General features: G+C 34.1%; 1 protein-coding gene across 2 annotated transcripts; it reads right to left on the bottom strand.

The window, feature by feature from the left end:
• On the bottom strand, window positions 1–27,947 carry LOC121975024 (GLABROUS1 enhancer-binding protein-like 1). 2 transcript variants are annotated; one of them, XM_042526374.1, is made up of 3 exons: window positions 27,496–27,947; window positions 26,840–27,435; window positions 1–280 (listed from the first exon to the last, which is right to left on the bottom strand). In XM_042526374.1, exons 1-3 carry the CDS (start codon window positions 27,888–27,890, stop codon window positions 231–233), a joined length of 1,041 nt encoding a protein of 346 aa, XP_042382308.1. In that variant the 5' UTR covers window positions 27,891–27,947; the 3' UTR covers window positions 1–230. The 2 variants fall into 2 exon arrangements, with proteins under 2 accessions (XP_042382308.1, XP_042382309.1); XM_042526375.1 differs by having other exon boundaries at window positions 26,840–27,432; window positions 27,496–27,945.

Below are 27,947 nucleotides of genomic sequence, written 5' to 3' on the forward strand. Positions count from 1 at the left end.
TCACAAAAGATAAACATTAGTGTATTCACTAAACAGACATAAATCAGTAGAGAAGCACCGACATGCCATGTCACCACAACAAACTATTCGTTAAATTTAAACACCGACATGCTGTCCCAGCAATTGTCAACAAATCAAGTTCCACACCAAAAAAACTACTATGAATATATCTCCAAGTCAAACCGAAACCCCAATATAAACAACCAAACGTGCCTCCGATGGAAGAATTGTTATTCTCCTCTAAGAACGATAGTGGGGTGTCCGCCACTGACATGTGAATCTGGAAGCCATAAAAAAAGTGGGTGTTAATATCACGTCCCAAAAGTAATCAACATATAATAAATGCTCATAATAAAAAGCATAATCAAGGTGCAACGAGTAAGAGAAAACAAGCGATTATTAAAAAAAATTAAAAGAAAAAATAAGCGTAACATCATAAAATAAAGGCACAAACAATTACTGCTCATAACATAAAAGTATACAATCACGGTGCAACGAGTAAGAGAAAATAAGCCACCATAAATAACCATGTTCATCTCTTACCTATACTCCAACCATCACAACCTACAAGAATGCAATTGTCAGAGGTCATTGTCCTTTTCCTTGTGTGCTTTCATAATTTGTTTTTTCAAGTCATTTCAAGCCACTAGTGAGTAGAAATAATTTTACATTGATTTGGGCTAAATAAGGGGTACCTTTTCTCCATGATAATATAGAATTTAGATCTAAAATTGACATAAAATATTGATCTGTTGTGAAATGAAATACAATTTTTTAGATATAAATATGCTATAACTTATAAAATACAATGCATATACTTCAAAATATTGATATTGATAATGTATAATCAATTAAAATTTGTTGGTGCAGAGAGCACCATAATCCAACTTATATTTGATATTATCAAATGTTCAAGTTAAGTCTTATTGAATTAAGTGTGCAGGATGCTCAACTTAAAAAATCCTAATACGTCAGTAGCACCCGATACTAGGCAAAGAAAGTCTCGATCGTGGAAACCAAGCAGGAAGTTCAAATGGATCAAATGGGTCTAACATTTGACAAGTGAATTCGATAGATAAAAGAATCTGATATTAAATTAAGCGGAAGCCCTTGCAGGTTGATCCTATGCTGAGTTGTTAAAATATAAACAGGTCTGGAGGACCCGATATTTGACGGGTAAGTTGAGCTAAGCTCCTAGAGGAGTGCAGAGAGGTGGTATCCCGATCAAGACAAACTCTAGGCGTTGATCCAACTGAAGAAACCAATAGAGATTTTTAAGTTGAAATCAAGACAATTCTTATTATCTTTATCATACATACTACCTATTGTACTAAATCTTATTTTGCAAATTTTATTACTATTGCATGTGTCAACTTTGTGTTGCATTGTGTTGCAGATAAGAGAAAACTATGACTGTGGGTTCGATCGATTGATAAGCAAGATCAGTCAACCGATACGGCCAACATAGTACAGTACCAATCAAAACTTTACAAAAATTGAAAATCAGAATTATTCGTCGACTGATACATTAGATCAGTTGACCGATCCATATTTGGTAATCGCAAAAGGCAAGAAATAAAATAGAGTTTCGTCAACTAATCATCAGGATCAGTCGACTGATAAAAATAAGGAAAGACAGACAAGCCGATTTGGATCACAGTAAACAAGGAAAGGCGTGGGGTTCAGTCGACGAATAGAGAGATTGGTCAACCAAACTAATCAGTTCAATCGACCGAACGATGTCTATAAAAGAAGGCCTCGAGGCCCAAGCTCAGTACAACTTCTCTAATTAATTCTACTTCCGCTGTTACTATTAGTGCAAGCTCCAATACTTCTGCTCTGAAAAGCTCGCCAACAACTTCGCTCAATCTTCTTATTAGTATTGTTAGTAATCTCTTTTTATACTTCCACAGAGATAGTAGGATTGTTACTATAATCTTTTCATACTTGTATGATTTGTCTTCTTCAGAAGAACTATATCAGAATTGTCTGTTGAAAGCGATCAATAATCGTGAGTCTTGGAGTAGTAGTCACTGGATTACGAACCAAGTAAAACCGATTGTCTCTAAATTTGTCTCCTTTTTATCCCTCTGCAAACTATACTTTGATTCGATTTTACTAATACGAAAAAGATTTCGAACGAATGAGATTCAAACCCCCCCCCCCCTTTGCATCTTTCATTCTAGCTATTTTTTATCTTCTTCTTTTCTTTACACTAGTTTTTTTTTCTCACACTATTAATCCAAGACAAAATCTTGAAAATCTTGCTTAGTTTTTATTTTTTTGGCAAAAATGGCAAGCTATCACCAAAAAGACTACTATTCGTCTACCTGTCTTTAATGGAGAAGATTTTAGTTATCAGAAGAGGAAGGAATGTTTCTTGAAATCTGACATCGACATATGGCTTAGCATCAAAAGGGGTACATACCACCAAGCAAAAATGGAGAACCACTAGAACCAAAAAAGTGGGATCCCAAGATAAAGAAAAAGGCTCAGATCGACTACAAAACAATGAACACCCTCTAGTGTGGCTAACAAAGAAGGAGCTCAACTGAGTCAAACCTTCGAAAATTCTAAAGAACTCTGGGATCGACTTAGTCAAGCTACACAAAAGAACCAACGACTCTAACGTAATAAAGCGAGATCTTCTTTGAATCGATTATTTAATATTAAAATGTTACATGGGGAAACCGCAACACAACTGCATGTAAGAATAAAAGATATTATCAACGGGCTTCATCTCATCGGCTATCAACTGAAAAATCAAGATGTTATAAGGTGCACACTAAACTCCTTTCCTCGAAATGCATTGTGGGTATTATAGCATATACCTATAATGTTTCGAAAGATCTTTCCATTATTAAATTAGACGAATTATTTTATGAATTAGAGTTACATAAGCAGACTAACTCTAGCCATACCGAGAAGGATATAGTTTTGCATACAAGACAAAACAAAAACAAAGAGGCTAAGTCCAAGTCTAAACCGAAACAAGAATCTATAAGCAAGTCAGACTCAGATTCAAACAAAAAAGAAGAAATAGTAAACATGGTACGAAAGATGTTTATTAAGAAAAAGTTCAACAAAAGAAACTAGAAGGAAGCACAAAACACCTCAATCGTACCAAAATCAGAGATAACCTGCTAGGGTGTAACAAAAAGGGTCACTACAAGCATGAATGCCCTAACCTGAAAGAGAATAAACCCAAGTATGCAAGAAGGAAAGCACTCAAGGCCACTTGGGATGAATCATCATCAGAGGAGTCGGATGCAGAAGAACCAACGCAGTCAAGTCACTTAGCTCTTATGGCAAAGAACGTAGAATCCGAATCCGAGTCTGATTTAGAATCCGAGTCTGAGTCAAGCCACGGATCCATATCCGTTTAAAAAGACCACAAGAGATTACTTTACTTTCAGAATTTCAAATGTGTAAAATTATTAAATGTCTGTTTAAAAAATTGACAAAATATGAGGATTCGATTAATTTGCTACTTAAGGAAGTTAACCGCCTTAAGGAGCAAGTAAACTTGAAACCCTCAACTAATGTGTTCAAGAGGGATCTTCAATTCAAGTTGCAAAACTTAAAGAAAATTCCACCTTGAAAGGTTAAGTGGAGGGATTCAAAAAAATATTGGAAAAGTTCAACTTGAGTTCCAAATGTTTAAATATGATGTTTGGGTCTCAACAAAATGTGTACAATAAATCTAGACTTGGATATAAAACTAACTCATTCAACAAAACCTTACATGTCTTTATTAAGTCAAAATGTTAGAAACCAAGTTCAAACATGGGTTCCAAAAACTTATCTAACAAAGCTAAAAAGACCAAACCAATACTATATACCTAAAGATGGCATTCATTACTTAAACATAAAACAGAAAATCTATGCCCCAAGGAAAGGCAGCAAACTAGTTGTCACCTCAATAACTTGATCCACCCACATGGGTACTTAGGACGATAAATCAGGAGTAGTTCTAACTTGTTAGATTAAAGTTTAGTACTAAGTTCTTTGGGTGAGACAAATTGGAAAGCTTTGTCTAAGGCACCTGGTTAATCTAATGATGTCCAAGTGACTCACCACGGCCTGAAAGCTTATTCAAGGAAGTTTGCTTGAGGTACCCAAAGTTACACTTAAATCAAATAAAATTAAAACAACTCCTGATAATTAACATAACTCATCTCACAAAAATTATAAGATTACCTTGGTTGAAAACTTATACCGGATGGGATGAAAAACTAAATTACACTTGATAATACTTCAATCAAATTTAAATCCAATTTAACTTAAAGCTTAAAACATAAATCTAAAATCAATAATCAATTATTTTAAAACCTAAATTAATTAATAAAGTAAATAATTAATCCAAATTAATTTTAACTCAATAATATCATTTCAAAATATAAAATTAATTTCAACTCATTAAAAAGGTTAAAGAATAATTAATTTTAATAATTTATACCAATTAGGGCTTCTACAATGGCGTTAATGCTTCAAGCATTAACGCCAACATGGAATGCTTTTATACTAGTGTAACATTAACGCATACAATTCTTTAAACGTGTTAATGCCTACATATTGCCATTAATGTGTTCACACGTTAATGACAATATGGATGCTCTTAGTTGAATTTAACCTTAAAATAATCTTTAATCAATCTTAATAATTTGAACCAATTAAATCTTAATTAATTCAAAACTTAATCCAAAAATATCAAATAATCAAATTTAATTTTAACAAATTATCTCACATAACTATAAGATTTTCCTTATTTTATAACTTAAAATTAGTAAGATGAATTAAGTAATAAAATAAATCTATCAAACCAAAATTTTAGTCTAACTCCTATTTTGTGTGTAGGAACCAGAGATTTAGATCAATGGATACTGGATAGTGAATGCTCCAGATATATAATTGGAGATGGACAAAAATTCATAAACATAAAATTTAAGAATCTAGGATCAATTGCGTTCGGTAACAATAGGAAACTTAAGGTAATTAGAATAAGTGATATTCAGTTAGAATCAAATTTCTTAATTAGAAAAATTTTACTTGTTGAAAATTTTAATTTTACTTGTTGAAAATTTTAACTTTAACCTGTTTAGCGTAAGTCAACTATATGATGTTGGCTTTGTAGTTAAGTTCTTATCATCTGTATGCTTATTAAATCACACTAAATATTCAAACATAAGTCTAAGAGGACTTAGACAAAGCAACATCTACTCAATAAGTTTACCTAGAACCTTATTTAAATGTCATTTGACACAACAAGAGGAAACATAGTTATGACATAAAGGATTAGCTCACATCCATATAAGGAACATACTAAAAATAAACAAACTTGGATTAGTAAAAGGATTACCCAAACTAGAAATCATAGATAACAAAATTTTCAATGCATGTCAACAAGGAAAACAAACCAAGTCAACGAACAAATCAACTAACCAAGGGCGAACTAATACAATACTTGAACATTTAAACCTATTTGACTCTCATGGAGTCAAATCAAGAAATAGAAATCTATACTACTTGGTTATAATTGATGACTATTCCAGGTATACCTAAGTAAAATTCTTAAATCATAAAAATAAAATCATTCAAATATTTAACAATTTTTGCAAACAAATATAAAATGAAAAAACCTAAAAATTAAGAAAATTAGGAGTAACAATGGTAGAGAATTTTAAAATTAAAATTTTACAAACATCTGTTAGAAAATGGATATCACCATGAGTTTTTATGTCCTAAAACACCCAAACAAAATGGAATAGTAAAAAGCAGCTAGGTCAATATTAAATGAATATAACTTACCTAAATATTTTTGGGTTGAAACCATTAATACGGCATGTTAAGTTCAAAAGGTTTTAAAGAAGGTTAAATCGACCCAACACATTTTATAAAAATCCTTGACTCAGACATATTCATAACCTAAATATATGTAAATGATATAGTATTTAGGTCACTTAATTCTTAATTTTTATAAAAATTTACAACTTTAATGCAAAATAAGTTTAAGATAAGCCTAATAGGGGAATTAAATTTCTTTTTAGAATTACAAATAAAGCAAACTAGGGAAGGAAACTACATACACCAAACTAAGTATACAAAAAAATAACTTAAAAAATTTGAAATGGAAAATGCTAAAGAATTAAAACTTCTATGGCAACAGACATAATATTAGACAATAACCACAATAGTAAGCCAGTAGATCTAAAATATTATAGATGTGCGATCAGTAGTTTACTATACTTAACTGCAAGCAGACTTGATATATTATTTGCAGTATATGTGCTAAATACCAAACTTGTGCTAACTTAACAAATGTTAAAAGAATTTTTAGGTATCTAAAATGAAAAATCAATGTAGGAATGTGGTATCTTAGATCTACAAGTTTTGAGTTGGTTATATTCTGACTCAGACTATGTCGGATGTAAGTTAGATAAAAAAACACAAGTAGAGGTTGATCCTCATTAGTAAGTTGGTTTAGTAGAAAGTAACACTACATTGCACTATCAACCACTAAAGCCAAATATATAGTCATGGGTGAATATGTTGCACAACTATTATGGATGTCCCACACCTTAAAAATTTTAAGTTCACTATAAAAATGTTAAAACATTCATTGATAATATAAGTTCAATAAATCTAACTAAAAATCCAATACACAGTGTTGTTAGAGGCGCAAGGCGCACCGAGGCGCAAAGGGCTCATAGAGCCCGAGATGTGAGGCGCGCCTGAGGTGCGCGCCTCTTGAACATGAGGTTGATGACTACTAAACTATTGACACACTTATAAAATATGTCAAATATGATAACTATTAATATTTCACACACATCAATATCAAATATAACAAGTAAAACAACTCCATGATAAAATTAATAAAAGTTTCAAACTTTCAAGTTTCAACTTTCTAATTTAAACTAACAAAGTTCATCAAAATAAGTGTAATAAGTCAAATTAATCATCAAGCTCAAGATCATCCTCATTGTATTCTTCTTCTTCTTCTTCTTCTTTATCTTCATCTTTTTCAAATTCAATTTCTTCTTCTTCTTCTTCTTCTTCATCTCTAAGTCTTAGAGATGAGTGTCTCATAGAAGAAGATGTATTTTCCTTCTCGACTTGTTTAGGCCTAACATGTGAACTAGAGGTTATGGATGCAATATTTTTTCCTCTAGTACAATATTCAGGCTCTTCAGCTCCACAAGCCCTAGAAACGGCATCCCATGTCAAGTCATCGCCTTCAAAAACCAACTCATCTTCTTCATTATCACTTTCTCCATCCATTCTACCCATCAACCATTCATTACTATCATCAATATCTGTCAAAGAGATGGGGTCAATCTTATCACGTGCGTCATACCGAAATTTTAAGGCATGATTGTATTTCACAAATACCAAATCATTTAAGCGCTGCTGAGCTAACCTATTCCTTTTTTTGCTATGAATCTACAAAATGTCAAAAATTACAATAAGTATAATAAAATAACAAAAAATATTTTCTACTTATAAAAGTAATATACTAATAGTATTACATTTATATTTATTACATACCTGCTCAAATACACTCCAATTGCGCCCACAACCAGAAGTACTACAAGTGAGGCTAAGCACTTTAATAGTAAACTTTTGCAATTCTGGGGTATTTGCTCCGTAGCATTCCCACCATTCTGCTGGAGATAATGTTCTTCTATGTCTAATTGTCACATTCTTCCAAAATAGTCCTTCTGTCTTTTGATATATAGAGAGCTGGGCAGTGATTTTATCTTGCTCGGCAGCGTTTGAAACCAATCTCTCCATAGTTTCAAGCAAACCATTCACCACTTCTCCACATATATTTGAATCTGTGTATGAATAAAAATATTCTGGATTCAAATAATGTCCTGCAGCATACAGAGGCCGATGAAGTTGGCATTCCCATCTCTTATCAATGATCTCAAACACTTCTTTGTATTTCTCTTCTTTCTCCTTAAAGACCTTCATAATTGTTTCTTTTGCCCTATCCATAACTTCATAAATATAGCTCATTGCAGGTTTTCTTTCGCCATCAACCAGTCTCAGAACACGGACTAAATGGTCATATATCTTTAAAATATGCACAATACTACTCCAAAATCTAAGTGTCATGATTAATTTAGCTACCTTCTTCCCCGCCGCTTCTTTTGCCCATTTATTCTCTGTCCAATCCTTTGAAATGAACATTTTTTTAAAATTTTACTTCTGTAGATGCATCCTTTCAAGAGTGAGAAAAGCAATAGCAAATCTTGTGACACCCGCCCGACAAAGCTCTTTTTGTCTTGTGAATTGCCTCAACATATTTACCATGCCGGGGCGAACATAAATGTAAGCATTCACACTCATTGCCTTCTTCAATGTTGCTTTAAAATCAGGCAATTTCCCAATATCTTCTAAGATCAAGACAACACAGTGAGCAGCACAAGGAGTCCAATACAAGTGTGGTATTTTTGCTTCTAATAATTTTCCTATAAAAGAAGTTAGAAAACTAGATAATTTTAACATATATAAGAAAAAACATAATGAAAAGAAAAAATTAAATAAATTCTTACCAACAAGCACATTGTTACTTGCACTATCCGTTACAACTTGAATAACATTTACTTCTCCTACACGCTCCACAAATCGATCAAGCAACTGAATATTTTCTCTCCAGTTTTTGCATAATCAGAAGCATCAACCGATTCGATGAAAACTGAACCTTTAAGAGAATTCACTAAAAAATTAATCAATGTCCTTTGCCTTTTGTCTGTCCACCCATCTGTCATCAAACTACAACCATACTTTGCCCATTCTGTTTCACACGACTTAATGTAATCATTAGTCACATTATCAACCGCCTTTTTTAGAAAAGGAACCCGCACCTCATGATAACTAGGTCCTTTTAGACCTACACCATATTGGCCAACCAAGTCCAACATCCTTTTGAAGCTTGAATAGTTGACGGCATTAAAAGAAATTGCCGCATCATACATCCACTCAGTTATAGCCATACAAGTTTTTTCCCACAATTCTTTCTTGTATGTCTCATTTATCGTAGTTTGCCTCTCTTTACCCTTTCTACTTTCAATATTTTTTTGCACATTAGGAGCAAAATATGTATCCATTGGACCTATTTGTCTTGGCCTTTTCTGCATATTCACTGATCTAGAACTTGTACTTGTACTTATAGGCGGTACAGCTTTAGCTCCAATATCATCCATATCAATATCATCACCAAGAGGGTCTACATCCTTAAAGTCTAATGTCGCAAGTTTTTCTCCGCTTTTTTCTCCATAAAATTTTTTATTTCTTCACGTACATGAGGTGGACATTTCTTGCAAGTCGTAGTATTTCGAAACCCTCCAACAAGAAGCTGTTTTGCACGATAGATACCTCCTTTTGTAACTTTTTGACAAAAGTTACAAATCAAATTATTTTTGTTATTCGGATTAACTCTTTGAAAATAATTCCATGCCGGATCTTTTGATATATATGTTGGAGTATCACTACTACCTTCCATGATAATTGAACAAGAAAATAACCTAAAAAATTTAAAACAAAATAAAAAAAATTTAATGAATTAATGGAATGATAAACTACTGTACCTAGTATCAACAATAATAGGAAAGTACTGTACCACTGGTACCAGCAATAGAAAAATAGGAAAATAAAAAGAAAAACAAGGACACCATCACAGGCTTAATTATGCAAAAAGGGAGAGAAAATATTTGCACATCACATTACCAACAAGCACATTGTTTGCACATTGTTTTAATTGGCTAAAATTACCAGCAAACAGGGACAGCATCACAGTTTTCACAACAGCATCAGTTTTCTACAGTCCCAGCAACAGAAAAAAAAAAAAAAGGGACAGCATCACAGCAGCAACAGAAAAACAACACACAAAAAAAAAAGAAAGAAACGGGACAACATCACAGCAGCAGCAGAAAAACAGCAAAAAAAAAAAAAGAAAGAAACGGGACAGCATCACAGCAGGAGCAGGAAAAAAAAAGAAAGAAACAGGACAAATCACAGCAGCAATTTTGCTGTCAACGGGAAGGGAAAACACAAAAAAGAAAACAAAGGAAGAAGATATAACAAAGAAAAGAAACGAAAGTGATGAAAAAACATTGAAAACTTGAACAGTGAAAACGACGAAAAGAAGAAGAAGACGGAAAAAAAGAAAAAACAGAAAAAGAAGAGAAGGAGCGAAGAAGCGAAGCGAAGAAGATAACAAAAGAAGAAGATGAGACGAAGATGAAGTTAAGAATAGAAAAACAAAAAAAAAAAGATGAAAAAATGCATACCTGGGCAGCGACGGAAGCAACTCAGCAACGGCGGTGGCAGTGAAGGATGGCGCGACTCTTCTACAAGGTTTCTTCTTCTCCTTCCGTTATTTTCTTCTTCCCTGTGCCCTAATTCCAAACCAAATTAGGTTTGAAATGTTTTTTTTGGTTAGAAATCGTGAACGGGAAGGATCGCGTGATGCCCTTCGATCGCACGATGCTCTTCTATCGCGCCTTCTGTGAGGCGCGAAAGCGCCCTAGGCGTGCCCAGGCACGCCTAGGCGCACGCCTGGCGAACAGCGCCCGCCTCGCGCTGTAGAAGGCGCTTTTCTCAGTGCTTGACGCCTCAGGCGCGCCTTTAACAACCCAGCCAATACATCACTTTAGAACAAAACACATAGAAGTTAAACATCATTTTGTTAGAGATCATGCTATAAAAGGAAACATTGAACTCAACTACATTCAATCTAAGTCAAATTTCGAAGACATATTTACTAAATCTTTACTTGAATCAGAATTTAGTAATCTAAGACGGCAATTAAGGACGTGCTTTATAGAATAGGTGTCCATTTTTATGGTATTTTTAAAATGATAGTTTTCAAAAACTTATATTTTCTTTTAGACATTTGATTTACAAAACTTAGAGTTTCAAAAATGTCAAGATGGAACTAGCCTAGGCTATAACGTAGAAAGCATGAACCTATAGCTATAGGAAGTCAGCATCTCACAAGCACACTAAAATTTCTTATTTGCAGTGTTGTTAGAGGCGCACTGAGGTGTAAAGGGCTCCAAGAGCCCGAGGCGCACGCCTCTTGAACATGAGGTTGATTACTAAACTACTGACACTCACACTCATATAATATGTCAAATATGATAACTATTAATATTCCACACACACATAAATATCATAATAAGCAAAACAACACCATAATAAAATTAATAAAAGTTTCAAGTTTCTAATCTAAACTAACGAAGTTCATCAAAACAAGTGTAATAAGTCAAATTAATCATAATACTAAAGATCATCCTCATTGTATTCTTCTTCTTCTTCTTCTTCTTTTTATTCTTCTCTAGTCTTAGAGATGAATGTCTTATAGAAGAAGATGTATTTTCCTTCTCGACTTGTTTAAGCCTAGCATGTGAACTAGAGGCCATGAATGCAATGTTTTTTCCTCTAGTACAATATTCAAGCTCTCTTTAGCTCCACTAACCCTAGCAACGGCATCCCATGTCAAGTCATCACCTTCAAAAATTAACTCATCTTCTTCATGATCACTTTATCCATTCTACCCATCAACCATTCATTACTGTCATCAATATCTATCAAAGAGATGGGGGCAATCTTATCATGGGCATCATACCGAAGTTTTAAGGCACGATTGTATTTCACAAATACCAAATCAATTAAGCGCTACTAAGCTAGTCTATTCCTTTTTTTTTATGTGAATCTACAAAATATCAAAAATCACAAGAAGTATAATAAAATAGCAAAGACTATTTTCTACTTATAAAAGTAACATACTAATAGTATTATACATTTATATTTATTACATACCTACTCAAATACACTCCAATTACGCTCACAGCCGGAAGCACTACAAGTGACTATAAGTGAGGCTAAGCACTTTAATAGCAAACTTTTACAATTCTGGGGTATTTGCTCCATAGCATTCCCATCATTCTGCTGGAGATAATGCTCTTCTATGTCTAATTGTCATATTCCTCCCAAATAGCCCTTCTACCTTTCGATATATAGAGAGCTGGGTAGTGATTTTATTTTGCTCAGCAGCACTTGAAACCAATCTCTCCATGGTTTCAAACAAATCATTCACTACTTCTCCACAAATATTTGAATCTGTGTATGAATAAAAATATTCTGGATTTAAATAATGTCCTGCAATATGCAGAGGCCGATGAAGTTGGCATTCTCATCTCTTATCAATAATCTCAAACACTTCTTTGTATTTCTCTTCTTTCTCCTTAAAGGCCTTCATAATTATTTTTTTTCCCTATCCATAGCCTCATAAATATAGCTCATTGCAGATTTTCTTTCGCCATCAACCACTCTCAGAACACGGACTGGGTCATATATCTTTAAAATATGCACAATACTGCTCCAAAATCTAAGTGTCATGATGATTTTAGCTACTTTCTTCTCCACCGCTTCTTTTGCCCATTTACTCTCTCCAATCCTTTGAAATGAACATTTTTCTTAAATTTTACTTTTGTAAGTGCATCCTTTCAAGAGTGAAAAAAGCAGTAGCAAATCTTGTGACACCCGCCCGATAAAACTCTTTTTGTCTTGTAAATTGTCTCAGCATATTTATCATGTCGAGGCGAACATAAATGTAAAACATTCACACTCATTGCCTTCTTCGATGTTGCTTTAAAATCAAGCAATTTCCAAATATCTTCTAAGATCAAATCGACGCAATGAGCAGCACAAGGAGTCCAATACAAGTGTCGTCTTTTTGCTTCTAATAATTTTCCTAAAAAAAATGTTTAAAAACTAGATAAGTTTAACATATATATGAAAAAGCATAATGATAAGAAAGAATTAAATAGATTCTTACCAGCAAGCACATTGTTACTTGCACTATCCGTAACAACTTGAATAACATTTACTTCTCCTACACGCTCTACAAATCGATCAAACAACTGAAATATTTTCTCTCCAATATTTGCATAACTAAAAGCATCAACCAATTCGATGAAAACTGAACCTTTAGGAGAATTCACTAAAAAATTAATAGTCCTCTGCCTTTTATCTATACACTCATCTGCCATCAAACTACAACCATACTTGGCCCATTCTGTTTCACACGATTTAATGTAATCATTTATCACATTATCAACAGCCTTTTTTAGAAAAGGAACCCGCACCTCATGATAACTAGGCCCTTTTAGACCTACACCATATTGGCCAACCAAGTCCAACATCTTTTTTGAAGCTTGAATAGTTAACGACATTAAAAGAAATTGCCGCATCATACATCCACTCAGTTATGGTCATACAAGTTTTTTCCCTTAATTATTTTTTGTATACCTCATTTATCGTAAGTTGCCTCTCTTTACCCTTTCTATTTTCAACATTTTTTTTCACATTAGGAGCAAAATACGTATCCATTGGACTCATTTGTCTTAGCTTTTTTTGCATATTCACTGATCTAGAACTTGTACTAGCGGCACAGCTTTAGCTCCAATATCATCCATATCAATATTATCACCAAGAGGGCCTACATCCTCAAAGTTCAATGTCGCAAGTTTAGAAAGATTACTTTTCTCTATCTTTTTCTCTATGAAATTTTTAATTTCTTCATGTACATAAGGTGAACATCATTTGCAAGTCGTAGTATTTCAAACCCCCCCCCCCACAAGATGTTTTGCACAATAGATACCCCTTTTGTAACTTTTTAATAAAAGTTACAAATCAAATCATTTTTGTTATCCGGATTAACTCTTTGAAAATAATTTCATCCCGAATCTTTTGATATATATGTTGCAGTATCACTACTACCTTCCATGATAATTAAAAAAAAAATAGTCTGAAAAATCAAAAACAAAATAAAAAAGTACTTTAATGGAAAATTACTGTACCAGCAATAGAAAAGTCTGTACTAGGTTACCAGCAATAGAAAAAAAAAAACAAAAAGCAAAATAGGGAAAAAAAATAAAAAAAAAAATAGGGAAAAAATGCAAAATCGGACATCAGTCGGCAGCAAGAACACAACTTGCAAAAATGAAAAAACAGGAAAACAAACAAACAAAATCGGACAGAGTGAGGCGAACCAACAACTCAACAAGAAGGAAAAAAAGAAAAAGAGGAAGAAAAGAAATACCAGAACAAAGAGAAGAAAAAAAGGTGAAGAAACGAAGAAAAATTGTTCAGTTAAAACGAAGAAGAGAAAAAGAAGAAGAAAATAACAAAAGAAAAAGAAGAAGAGAAGAAGAAGATGAAGTGAAACAGAAAAATTAAAAAAAAAAGGAAAAAACACATACCTGGGCGACGGCACGACTCAGCAACCTGGGCGACGGCACGACTCAGCAACCTGGGCGACGGCGAAGGAAATACGTGGGCGATGGCACGACTCTTCTTCAAATTCATGTTTCTTCTTTTTGCATTATTTTCTTCTTCCCTTCTATCATTTTCTTCTCCGTGCCCTAATTCCAAACCAAATTGGTTTGAAATCTTTTTTTTTGTTTAAAAATCTAGAAATGGTTCACGTTCACGATCGCGCCTCATGTGCGAAGGCGCGCGCCTGACGAACAACGCCCACCTCGTGTGGGAAAAGGAGTTTTTCCCAGCGCCTTGTGCGCCTGCTGCCTCGGGCACGCCTCGGGCGTGCCTTTAATAACACAGCTTGTTTGTGTATTTTAAAACTTAGAATGGGGTGAGATTCTTAGGATTTAACCTAGATTTCAGATTCTTTTATCAGTGCTACGACATAAATCTGGACTTTAAACATACATTGATCAAGTTAAGTGATATTATTTAATCAAAATTAACTGGAATTCACACCCAACTTAACTAACTTTCTATATGTTTCTTTAAGCATTTTTTTAACCTAGGCATGCTTGAACATAGGATATTTTTTAGAGAGCATTAACATCATTTTTAAAATCTATCTCAAAACTTATTTTAAAAAAAAAAAAACCTTAGAAATTTTTAGAAAAAAATTAATTCAAAACTCTCCTTTAAATTTTACACTAATGTATTTCCAAAATTTGAATTTATACACTTAATAAGTTTTCAAAACTTATTTTGAATTTGTTTCAAAAACTTTTCTTTGAAAATTTTCAAAAGTTATTTTTAAAATTGTCAAACACTTTTGAGTATTCAAAATTTATGAAAATATTTACCTTTCCAAAATTCTTCCTTAGAAAATTCTTAATCTGATTTTCATTTATTTTACCTTAGAAAATTTTCAAAAATATTACCTTAGTTTTCACCATAAAAGTTCTTCAAAAAAAAAAATTGATGTTTATCGCTATGACCCCATTTTTTGATAAGTGTTGGAGAAAGATTGAATCAAAGGGAGTTTAACTTAAGGGAAAATTATTTCAAGTTATCATATTTTTTAACTTAACATTGAACCAGGTTACCAAACATCTATGTTTTTATATCGTCAAGGTTCAAGTTAAATTTTGTTATTATCTAATGAATTGATTAAGTGTGCAGGATACTCAACCTAGAAAGTCCTAGTAGGTCGGGACCAAATACTAGGCCAGGCAAGTCTAAACAGATCAAAAAAAATAGGCAGGAATTCAGATGAGAAGTACACCTACATCTGGTAGGTGGATTCAATAGGTCGGAGGCCCGAAATGGAATCAAGTGGAAGCCTTGGTAGGCCAATCCGATGTTGAGCAGTTAAAGTCCAAACAGGTCTGGAGGACCCGATGTTAGGCAAGTAAGTTGAGGTAAGCTCTTGGAAGGAGTGCAAAGAGATCGTGTCCCGGTCGAAATAAACCCTAGACACTGATCCAACTAAAGAAACCAACAGAGATTTCTAAGTTGAAATCAAGACAATCTTTACTGTCTTTATCATGAATACTACCTATTTATACTAATTTTATTTTGCAGGTTTTATTACTATTACATGTGCTAACTCTGTGTTGCAGATAAGTAAAAACTGGGTTGATCGTGGATTCGATCGACTGATAAGCAAGATCAACTACCGATACGGCAAAAATGGCATAGTACCGATTAGAGTTTTGCAAAAATTGGAAATACAAGGTTATCCATCAACTGATATATTATATTAGTCGATCGAACCATATTTGGTAATCGCAAAAGACAAAACAAGGAAATAGAGTTCCGTCGATTGATCAGGATCAGTCGAACGAATCAAGTAAAACTGATTGTATCTCTAAAATTGTCTCCTTTGTATATCGCTGCAAACTATACTTTGATACAATCTTACTAATACGAAAAAGAAAAAGATTTCAATGTAATAAAATTCAACCCCCCCCCCCCCCCCTCTCGTCTTTCACGATCCATCAAAATTATTTGTATTTTGTAATTTATTTCACTAAAACTTAATCATGGTTTAAAATTTCAAATTGTATCGGAGTTTCAATTTATAACTAGATTTTGATATATATATCGTGTCGTGCTGATATGATATCAATATTTTTTAAATAAAAATTGTTAGTTAGAGCCCTAGAGCCAATCATTTGATGATTGTATTATGGACTTGTTGTATCATACTTATATAAATAAAGGCATTTGTTTTTTTGGTTATTATACTTACTTGTATTGGTGTCAAATAAACTAAGTATAATAGCATCCTTGAGTAGAAGGTTCTCACCTATATCAATCGGTTAGTTGAATCAATAGTGAGATTAATCATTCCTAGTCGAGTATTAACATTCAGGGACAATGTTAATGCAATAAAACTAGCATGTAAGTCAACTCGATGACTTAATCTCACAAGTCATGGATATAGAGATATCAAGTTGACACATGGGTATGCATTGGAGAATGTATACTAAATGACCCGCCATGAGAAAGTATCATGGATCGTTATATGAGTGTCATATACTTTCTCATGTGGCTATTAGTATGACTACTAGTCCTTAGACCTGAAGTCACCATGGATCCCTACATAAGGAGTTATGTACTTTGGTTTCGTCAAACGTCACCCGTAATTGGGTGGACTGTAAAGGCGATTACTGGGTATGTAACGAATTATGCGGAGGGATGTGAGTGATGTAGATGGGATCTATCCCTCCTATATGACAGGAGCGACATCGATATTCTTGATAGAGTGAGACCACGAAGTGCATGGCCATGCCCAAATGAGTCAATATGAGATATTGAGCTCATTTGATTTAGTGAATCTACTTGGAGATCAAGATTTAGATTGGTCAGAGGATGACACGGTCTATGCCTCACATTGATCAATCTAGATGTCTAGGATAGAAGGGCACTTGTTATATATTGTGAGGAGTCACAAGGTGATGTTGGATCTCAACATTCTTGTAACTTGGGTAGTAATGATGTGTTGCTAGATACCGCTCATTACTTATGCTCCTAAATGGGTTTAGGGACATTGTCAACGTTACAAGAACCTATAGGGTCACATACTAAGGACAATTAGATGGAGATTAAGTTCATATGATGAACCAAGAGGATTAGATTCATGTGATGAATCAAATTGGATTAAGAGTAATCCTAATTGGGCTAATTGAGTTAGACTCAAGTTGATTCATGTGTTCAATGAGTCTAATTTAGATTATGACTCATTGAATCAATTTAATTAAATGAATTAGATTCATTATATTAAATTGGCTTGAATTAAATGGTTGGATTAGATCAACCATGAGAGAGATTAAGTCAAGTTTGACTTGACTTAAGAGGAAGAGGAAGAGTCAAGTTTAACTTGACTTTATGCCACATCATTTGTGACTTGGCATTAAGTGGCCAATGATGATGTGCCACATCATCATGTTTAGCATATGTGTGTGCCACCTCATGGAGGTTACATATTCCCTCTTTAATGGCCACTTAATGCAAAAATGGGGGTTACACTTCTTGTATTGGCCGGCCACTTTTGTGGTGAATGAGGAATTCATTTTTCATTCAAGGCTCATTCACATCTTCTTCCTCAAGCTCTCCCTCTCCTCCTCTTGCCGTGGCTGATCAAGGGTGCTAGCACACCTTTGTTTAGTTTTTTTCCACCCATTTGTTCGTGTGGATACTTCTAGAGGATCGTACGCTTGACGATCTCGAGATCCGGCACTTCCTTGGACGAGCGGGATTCGTAAAGGGCACGCATCAAGGGTAATTCCTTCTCCTAGTTTAGAACTAGCATAAAACTCATACTCGTAATGTTTTCCAAAGTTTTTACTTCGCACGGATCCGGTGGCTGGGGGTTTCGGGGTTTCCACGATGCAAAAAAGCGGTTTTCGCGGCCCGAAAAACCCAACAAAAATTTTATTATATATTTTTGAAATTTAAATAAATTAATTATATATAATTAATAGGATAGTTTTATTAGAATTTGATTAAGCCTATTTAAATTATTCTATTTAAAACTATGAGTTGTTTAAAATTATTAACCTTAAGTTTATACACCTAAATTTCATCCCTATAGCACACTCGTGAGCGTCCCTAACGCGACCCACTAAGGTCACGGGCATCCCCGCCACGACCCGTGGAGGTCACGGGTGTCCCCGCCACGATCAACGGAGGTCGTGATGGCCTCTACAATCACGTGAAGGTCGCAGGCATCTCCGTCGTGACCCGCAATGACCTCTGCGACCCCACGGAGTTTGCCATAAACCCTTCGCGACCCCGCAGAGTTTGTTGCGGCTTCGACGACCTTGTAGAGATTGCTATGGGATCTCGGTGTCTCCAAGACCTCATGGCAACCTGTGGTTGTCAGGCGGGAACTAGTGCTGAGAGCAGGCGAAATGGTAAACTTCATCGGTACAGAACAAAATTGTAAACCATAACTTTAATTCATCTCGTCACAATGTCCACATGGAATGTCTCTCAAGAATATACTAGTGAGCTCACTATGGTCATTTTATGCCGTGCAATACAAGGCACAATCATCTATATATAGATAGATATAAATATATGGATATATGAAAGCCCTTGAGCCTCCATTTCCAAATCTTTTAACCAAAGTGACTCTCAACCCCAAGATCATGTCAAACACATCCTAAGGTTTATACGAGCGCTACATGGCAAAATCATCTTGATTGAACCAATTTTAAAAATCAAAGTATGGAAATGGAAGTACCAAATAATTTATGCCAACATGAAATTGGATTACTTCCATTTTAGTGCAAAGAAACTATAAATGCTGGTGACCTCAAACATAACAATAAATTAGGAAGTAGTATTTACTCAAGTGGATTAAGCAATGTAGAAAATCCATATAATATACAAAGATGATTGAAACTCTCAAATCAAGTTCCAAATACATTCAGGCATATTTCTTGCTCTTTAAAAATTCCATTAGATCCTTCATTATTTGTTCCATGGAGATGAACTACATACCAAATTCAATCTGTTATTTCCCTGGATTTTGATATCTTTACCAAATATGCAAACCCATATAATTTATTGAAATTAGAAAATTTATAACGATAAAATAAAATCTTGCTCAAGAGACCATGTTTAAATGATTGAATTTATTTTTTATCAGTGAATTTTAATTAAATTCTGCAATTTTGGAGCAAAGTTGTTCCAAATGCAGTGGATTCAGTGCATAAATACATACCTAATAGTGATGGATTTTTTTAATACAAAAATATGCTAGAGAAACAACTTTGACACGAACTGATCCCATAAAAAATTCTGCATATTCTTCATTACATTTTGCAAACTAGCAAAAAAAAAAGTGATGAATAATCAATTTTAAAATGACAAAATATCATAATCAATTCAAGTGGTTTTAGAAATGTTCATTATGATATGTTTATTCAAGCAGCTAAATCTAGATGAAACATTTCAATTTAGCAAAGATTAAGAATGCGCCCTCCTAAAGAAAAATTGTCAAAGAAACATATGCCCAATAGAATAACTCCTAAAGAATGAATCACAATAAACATATATACAACATCACTATCACATTTGGAAGTAGGGGTTGGTGCAATTGTCTTTAAATAGTTTTAATGTTTGGAGAAAGATTTAAATAAGAAAATTGTGCTTACTAATGAGGTGTGCCAAGTGAGCAAGTGTAGTTTATTGTAGGTGTAATAGAGGTAGTCCCAGCAGAAGATGACCAAATGCTTACAAATGGAAGTTTCAAGAGGTTAAGAGTGACTAGATGTTTGGCCAGAAAAAGAAGACTAAGAAGGTTTCTTGATATACAAGGTAGCCCCTTAGAAGGATACTCTTGACATTTTTATTTTATACAAAGTTGGGTGTGAACGCATTTTATACAAAAGGTTTACCATGGGAAAGATTAAGCACAAAACCAAACCAATAAATGACTTTAGTCAGTGAGATTTAAATAAATGTGATTTTCAGTTGACTAATGCTTGAGTTGACCGGCCAGTAAACTTAGGTTAAATGAAAAGGGAATAGAATGCTTCGCCTTTGTTTGTAAGCAAGTGGGTTGATTAGTGGACTGATGATGATTTGGGTCGACTCAAGAAACGGTTTTGTTATTACATCGGAATGGTTTTTTGTTTTTGTTTTTTAATAATCTAGGTGTCTAGGCTTCATCCAATTAATCCTAGAGGTAGACAATCCACCCCTTGGTTTGCCTACTTAGTAAATCTGGAGTACAGCTTATGCACACTTAAAGGCTGAGCTCCAAGATATTCGTCCCTACTGGGATTTGAACTCAGTCCTCTTATTTGTTCACCTAAATGTTTTACCACTGCACCACACCTATGGGATCCATCGGAATGGTTAATTTGTTCATAAGGTTGATGATTTTGAAGCTTCTGCAGGAACAACTGACTGATAATTGAATATCAAACAGTTATACAATTACAACAGAACGGTTAACATGTAACGGTGGTATTCCTAAAGCTTTAGCCAGATCAATTGAATGATAAAAGAAGTCGATAGAGATGTTGTAAAGAATATATTATGTAGGTTAAATAGGATTTGAACAACGGCTACAAATAGGGTTCAAAGAGCTACGAAAGGATTTAATAAAGTACTTATACTCTACTAATTCTCTCGACTTCCACTCTATTTTTCTTGCCCTAATTGTAAATCTTCTCTTGTGCCAAAAGTTTTATTTGTAAGAAAGAGTTTTTGCAAGAGATTACTCCATCTTTGAAAGGTATCCGAGAAGGAAAGAGCTAGTTGATTTCATGGAGTGACTCGTCGAATGGTCATAAGTCATATAGTAGGAGTCAAGGATTCCAAACCACGTAAAACCTCTCTTGTTTGCATTGTCTTCATTATTGCTTCCATATTTGAATTTGTTAGTTGTTTGTTGTAGAAGTTAAACAGCTAGCTATTCACATGCCATTTCTAGCCTCTATTTCGATCCAACAGTAGGAGCATGGTAATCCATTCTTGCAAACTTCAAGAAACAAAACAGTGCTAAAACTTATTTGGTTAAGTGTTAATATATGCATGTATAATTGCCACAATTCATTTTTGAGTAACAAATAAATTTTGAATTTGCATCCTTATCAAACAATATCCAAAACAAGCAATAGCTTTGTTACTAGGTGTGGATGTAAGAATAAAAATGGTAACAATGAACTACTAAGCAAGTACACACTGCCTAGGCCACCACATGTTTAGTGGATTTCTAGAGCGATGGTAAGATATGATACAAGGTAGCAACTTTCATGAAGCTACAGAATAGGAAGGTAGTAGCAGAAGTATGCATCAAAGCCTATGAAACTAATGGGAGAAGCTATAATGAAGCTAAGAGGGGACAAGACACAAGAGAGGGTTTTCCGATAGGGGATTGTTGTGACTAAACATAGTGATGTAGCATTGTGGATGAATAAAGATATAATCGTTACCTAAAGAAAACAAAATTAAAAATTATATTAACTCAAAAACTTATTTAATGCATAAGATCCTAACCCCATCTTCTACATTGATAGCATAACTTATTTTTCATAAAATGAAATGCTCTTCTAATAAAATCCTAATTATCTCGATAAAAGCTCTACCAAATTTTTCTTAAAAAAAACTAAACAACCTTTCTTAAAATATCTCCACTTATTTCTAAAATATAAAAACCAAAAAAAAAATCCTTTTAAAAAAATTAAAATAAATTATAAAAAGTAACAATTTTAAATAAAATTAAAATTCTTGACTATATTATTCTCCTCAACGGAAGAAAGCTCAATTGCGTCAAGTCAGGTCGTAAGTGAGGAGGTGGAGTGGTCCAAATCACTTTAAACAATTTTAAATAGAATTAAAATTTTTGACTGCGCTATTCTCCTCAACCGAAGAGAACTCAATGCGAAAACATCTCTTTAGCCAAATCGAAAAGTTATTTATTTATTTCTTCCATCATTTTCCTTTTATGCCAATTTATTTCCTTGTTTCAATTATTCTCTCCCATTGAAGAGAATTGAACTCTAAGCAAGTTGTTGACTTTTCTTCTTGGGTCTTCTTTTCGAGACATAGAGAAAATTATTTTGATAACTTTGTCTAGCAATGTTTTTTTGTATTTTTGTTCTTTAGATGTGCCTTCTAATAAGAAAGAAATAGATACACTTTTTTCTATTTTTGCATTATAACTCTAACATTTCCCTTTTCATCATCTTTTCCAAAAAAAAAAAAAACGCATAAGGAAATGTTTGCATTTATTGTATAATGAGATGATGTTTATACTTCCATTAAAATCATGTGATGTGAAGGTGATAATAATGAGAGTACAATAATAATAACAACCAAGCCTTATCCCACTAAGTGGGGTCGGTTATATGGATCCTCTACACCATTAGGTTTTATCCTCTATTATATCATTTATATTTAAATAAATTTTATCTTATTTGATTATTGCTAATCAAATCTTCTTTGGTCTTCCTCTTTCTTGTTTAATATTTACATTTGTCATAATTTCACATCGCCTAGCTAAAACATCTATTGGTCATCTACATACATGCATATATCATCTTAAACATGTCTCCCAAAGTTTTCTCTCAATAAGTACAACCCCTACTTTTTCTCTCATATTTTCATTCTTATTTTGTCCTATGTCCATAAATTCACCTTAACATCCTCATCTCTATAGCTCTCATCTTCTATTTATGTGTTCGAGTCATAGTCCAGCATTCAACTCCATATAACATAGCACGTCTAACCGTCGTTTTGTAAAACATTCCTTTTAGTCTTAGAGATAATTTATTATCACAAAGAACGCTCTCCTCCATTTCAACCATCTTGCGAATGTTGTAAGATATTTTTCACAATCCCTCCATACAACAACAACAACAATAATCAAGCAATCAAGCAAGCAAGCAAGCAAGCTTTATTCCACTAAGTGGGGCTTCTCAATACCTCCATCCTTTTACAAAAATGATCTTAAATACTTAAAACTCTCTCATATTTCTTATCCTAATAATTGTCTCATTACATCTGATATTATTAAATTTAAATTTCATATATTTCGTCTTTACTATACTAAGTCTAAAATTTTTCACTTCTAGCGTTTTCTGTCTATAATTCGAGTTTAACATTTACTCCTTCACATGTCTCATCTACCAAAATAATATCATTTGCAAACAACAAGCACCACGATACCGTATCTTAGCCAGTAAGTTCGTCTGTGATTAGTGTAATAAGATAAGGACTTAGAGTTGATCCTTGGTGTAACTCTATTCTTACGAGAAATCCTTCGGTTAATCAACCTAAAGTCTTCACTCTTGTTATTACATTCTCATACCTATCCTTAATTAGTCAATATATGTTATGTTAACACCTCTCTTTTCTATAATTTCTGCATATAATTTCCCTTGAAACTCTATCATAAGTTTTTTCTTAGTCAACAAATATCATATGTAAGTGACAATAATAAGGGTGTGTTTGGTAGAGGTTATCGTTGATAACTTTGATTATCGTTTAGCCCTGTTTAGTTTAGGTAATAAATGATTCCCAAGTAATCAATCATGCCCACCACATCAGCAATCATTAACAAAACTCGAAATGCGATTACCGCTGAAATGTGGGAATTTCAGGGTTAATAGAAAGATGTTCCCAAAATTATCTTCACGCTCGTTTTGCGTCGCCAGTTGCCTCTCCCGCTTCCGGTGCACACTCTTCTTTCCTCCCCGGGCCTCCCTTCACTCATGGATTGCATCGGTGTACCTCTTCGCGGCCGTGTATTTCATTATTCTCACCATCTAGAAGCTCTCTAGCTAGAAGCGGCCCTAGAATCGCCCAGAGGAGTGGCAAAAGAGACCAAGGACGAGCCAATGGAGGGTCAAGTTGAAATAAGAAACGAATGAGTCGCCACCCTAACAATCGATGACGAGTTGAACCGGCAATTCAAGGACTTTATCAAGAAGAACCACAAATAGATCCAACTTCCCAGCAACTAGCAGTTTGACGTCGTATTATACTAATTCACCTCACAAAATCCAAACTTTTTGTGAGCGTCACATGATTCCCAGCAGCCGGCGGTTGTGACAACGTAGCGGCGATGGCAGACAAAGGATGGCACAGTGAAGAGGAAGGACTCGAGGAAGGGGGAGGGGATGCACGAATAGGTGTTGCTGATTTTTGAGGCACGACTGGCGGTTATGAGAGCACAGCGGGCGAAGGACGGCGAAGGTCAAGACGACGGCACAGTGAAATGATAATTAAACTTTAGTTTTTTAATTTAAATTTTAGTTAATTGATTCAACCAACTCCTAACATAATAGGATAATTTAAATAAGCTTTCTCAAACCCTAAATTATATTATCCTAAATATAATTGAACCAAGAGTAGTCAACCTCACCTAGTGGGATAAGGCTTGGTTGTTGTTGGTTGTTGTATAATTGAATCAAGAGTAATATAGTAAATGTTAAAATAGGTTATAGCATTATCTAGGATTGAACAAAAAAACATTAAGTTATGTTTATTCCCCATAACCTTGGTTATATGAAGGTTATGTGATTACCTAGTAATCACCCAAATTAGACTTAAGTTTAAAAAAGTTGAAAAATTAAATAATTTAGCAGTATAATCAATCTTCCTCATAATATAATCAAATGAAGTAGATATGATGGGCATGCGGGGTCTAGAGAAAAGGTCTACGGAACTTTACCCTACTTTGCAAGAGACTTTTCTGAAACTCGAACTAGCAACTTTACTGTTGCACCAAGGCTCCCCTTCAAATGCATCTAAAGTAGATACGATAAGGACATTTAAATTAATAAATACAACATGCAAGACTTTATCGCACTAAGTAAAGTTAGCTATATGGATCCTCCTACATCATTGAGCTCAATATCCTACAATATTCTCATTTATAATTTAATGAATTTTATCTTATTTTATCATTATTAATCAAGTCTTCTTTGATCTCTCTTCTTCAATTAATATGCATATTTATCATGATCTCACATTGTCTAACTAGAACATTTATTAGTTGTTTAAGTACATATTTATACCATCTTAAATACATCTCTCAAAGTTTTTCCTTAATAGACACAACCCCGACTTTAATGTTCTCATTTCTTATCTGTCCATCCAAATATATCTGCATTCACTTTAACATTCTCATCTCTGTAACTCTCATATTTTGCTTTTGTGCTAGATTGATAGTCCAAAACTCAAATCTATATAACATAGCATGTCCTGTGCTAGATTGACGCTATCCACCATTTCAATAATCCTTTTTATATCCTTTATACAATATCTCTATCAACCCCTTCATCCTTTTACAAAAATGACTCTCAATTATAGATAATTTATCATCTCCTATCTTTACAGTTATTAATATAGGAGAATTATAAATAAAATAATTCATAATTAAAATACCATCTGGTTAAAGTAAAGAAAGAGAATACTATGCTATTTAATAAAGTTACAAACATAAAGGGAAAAAAATCAAAAGTTGTTTCATGTAATGTCTTAAAAAAAACAAATCAAAATTTTTAACGAAACATCTAACACCATTTTTTACGTTGATATGCACAAATTATCCTAACATTGATGATCATAAACTAAAAGGCGAACATGTGATAGCAATGAGCATCAAGAATGAACAAGCTGATGTGGCATACGATTGTTTATTCACTTGGTAAACATATTTTACCCATAAAAATTGACTTGCAGACCTCTAAGCCACCACTAGAACTAGTAAGTCTATAATTTATCTCATTTAATGGATCCCTTGACAAAAAAAAAAGTGTCTAACCTAGAGTTGAACTTTAGGCTTCTTATTAACTAGTTGTAATACTTAAAGGAGAAAATGCAGGTCTCTACAAGAGTTAAATATTTCAAGAAGAGAGGCATACATGGAAACATTCTTAATAACACTAATTAATAGATTGAAAGAACATTACTAATAGACTAACTATATCATCATTAAAGAAACCAGTCAACTCATTTTTTTCTTATTCTTGGCATCTCTATCACTCAAGATAGGAAGTCTCATCACTATCATACCTTTGTGGATGAGTTCAAGACTGCTAGTAATAGTAAATTTTCACCTCATCACTAATTAAATGGATGTATTTCATTCATCACTTGTTAGTCATCAACTCAATATGTGACGAGGATTAAGAGGTCAATGAAGCGAGATAAAATATTAAGATATAATAATTCATAGTTAAGGTTGAGGTAGTCAAATGAAAAGAATTAGGAAACTTAAACTTGTGCAAAGAGAATACGATGTTAGTAAATAAAGTTACAAACATTAAAAAGAAAATCCAAAGGATGTTTAATGTTATGTCTTCAAAGTATAAAAAAAACACAAAACAAAACAAAACATTCAACGAACCATTAGAAAAATATCTCATGCTGAAATATTTATACAAAATTTTATACTAGTACTTATCACTTGGTTAAAAGATATCTGTTATTAAGGGGAAAAAAACAATCCATCTAGTTATCTAAAATGCAACTAAAAAAGGTAAGAACTATGAATTTTGGATTTTAGCAATGCAATGACTTAACAAAATCATACCTTTATGCGCTTTCAACAACATGGCTAAAAGTTCCCCACAGGTCTTCCTCCATTCCGACTGAAATCTCATCTCCTCTTGTAATTGTTTTTCCCATTTCTCCTCCAAAAAACCAGCCTTTTGTGGGTCAACATTTTCTATCCCTATTTCCAACAATGTTTTGCTCAATCCGTAAGTCTTCCAATAGTCTTTGACAATATGAGCTAAATAAGAAAATTTGGGCTTTGCTTGAATCCCTCTTTTCTTTACTTGATTCTCTTCTTCAACAGCATCAAAGTCTAGTGGATTGTTGATTGCTTTCTTGATGTTCTTCTTACCACTTTCTTTCTCAGTATTTCTGTCCAACTCAGTGATAGATTTGCTGCTGCACTTATGCTGGTGGTTCTTTTCCACCGTGTTCCCCACTCCCATCTTTCCTTTCTCATTGTCTTCTTTCTCCGCATTCTGATATCCCTCAACTGCGATGGAATTCTTCTGTCTTCTCTCTTTATTGTGGCTCTTTTCCACTGTGTTATCCACTCCCTGCTCACTGTCTCGTTTTTCCACATGTGGATTGCTGTCAACTGCAATGGAATTCTTCTGTCTTCTCTCTTTACTGCTGCGCAATGAAAATTTCCTTAAGCCATTTTAATATAACCTAACTCTACCATAAACTTACCTCTTCGGTCCCGTCTTCTCCTCCTTCCCCTTGTCCATATCTTTCTCCTCATACCAAAGCTGCCCGGCTAGCTTGAGGACAGTGTCTTCGGTGTTATCCATGTCCGAATGAATGAACCTATGGCGGATATGGCGCAACCTGTTGCTGATCTGCTCCTGCGAGAGCGGTTCTGCGAGAGAAGTTTTAACGAACTCGTAGAAAGCGGGCATTTTAGCCTTAGTTGGGTTCTCTCCAGTCTGGTTCCGAAACTCGATTGCGGCACGGAGGATGGCCACATGATCTGACTTGGAAGATCGCTGAGAAGAATTAGAGTCGTCTCCTCTAACCCGTTGTCGCTTCCTTTTGGCCGGGGATGGATCGACGCCTCCAACAGCGAAGGAAGTTCCGGGGGCCATATCAAGGATGGGATACGAGACGGTCAGACCCCAAAGTTAGGGTTTTAGAATGCGAAA

This window comes from Zingiber officinale, chromosome 4B (genome assembly GCF_018446385.1).
Source record: "Zingiber officinale cultivar Zhangliang chromosome 4B, Zo_v1.1, whole genome shotgun sequence".
Lineage (NCBI taxonomy): Eukaryota > Viridiplantae > Streptophyta > Magnoliopsida > Zingiberales > Zingiberaceae > Zingiber > Zingiber officinale.

Excerpts from the sequence above, each read along its gene's own strand:
- LOC121975024 (XM_042526374.1), bottom strand. The coding sequence starts at position 27,890 with ATGGCCCCCGGAACTTCCTTCGCTGTTGGAGGCGTCGATCCATCCCCG. Across the intron at positions 27,436-27,495 it reads GAGAAGACGGGACCGAAGAG|CAGTAAAGAGAGAAGACAGA; the intron begins GTAAGTTTATGG and ends TTCATTGCGCAG. Across the intron at positions 281-26,839 it reads GTTGTTGAAAGCGCATAAAG|ATTCACATGTCAGTGGCGGA; the intron begins GTATGATTTTGT and ends TATGGCTTCCAG.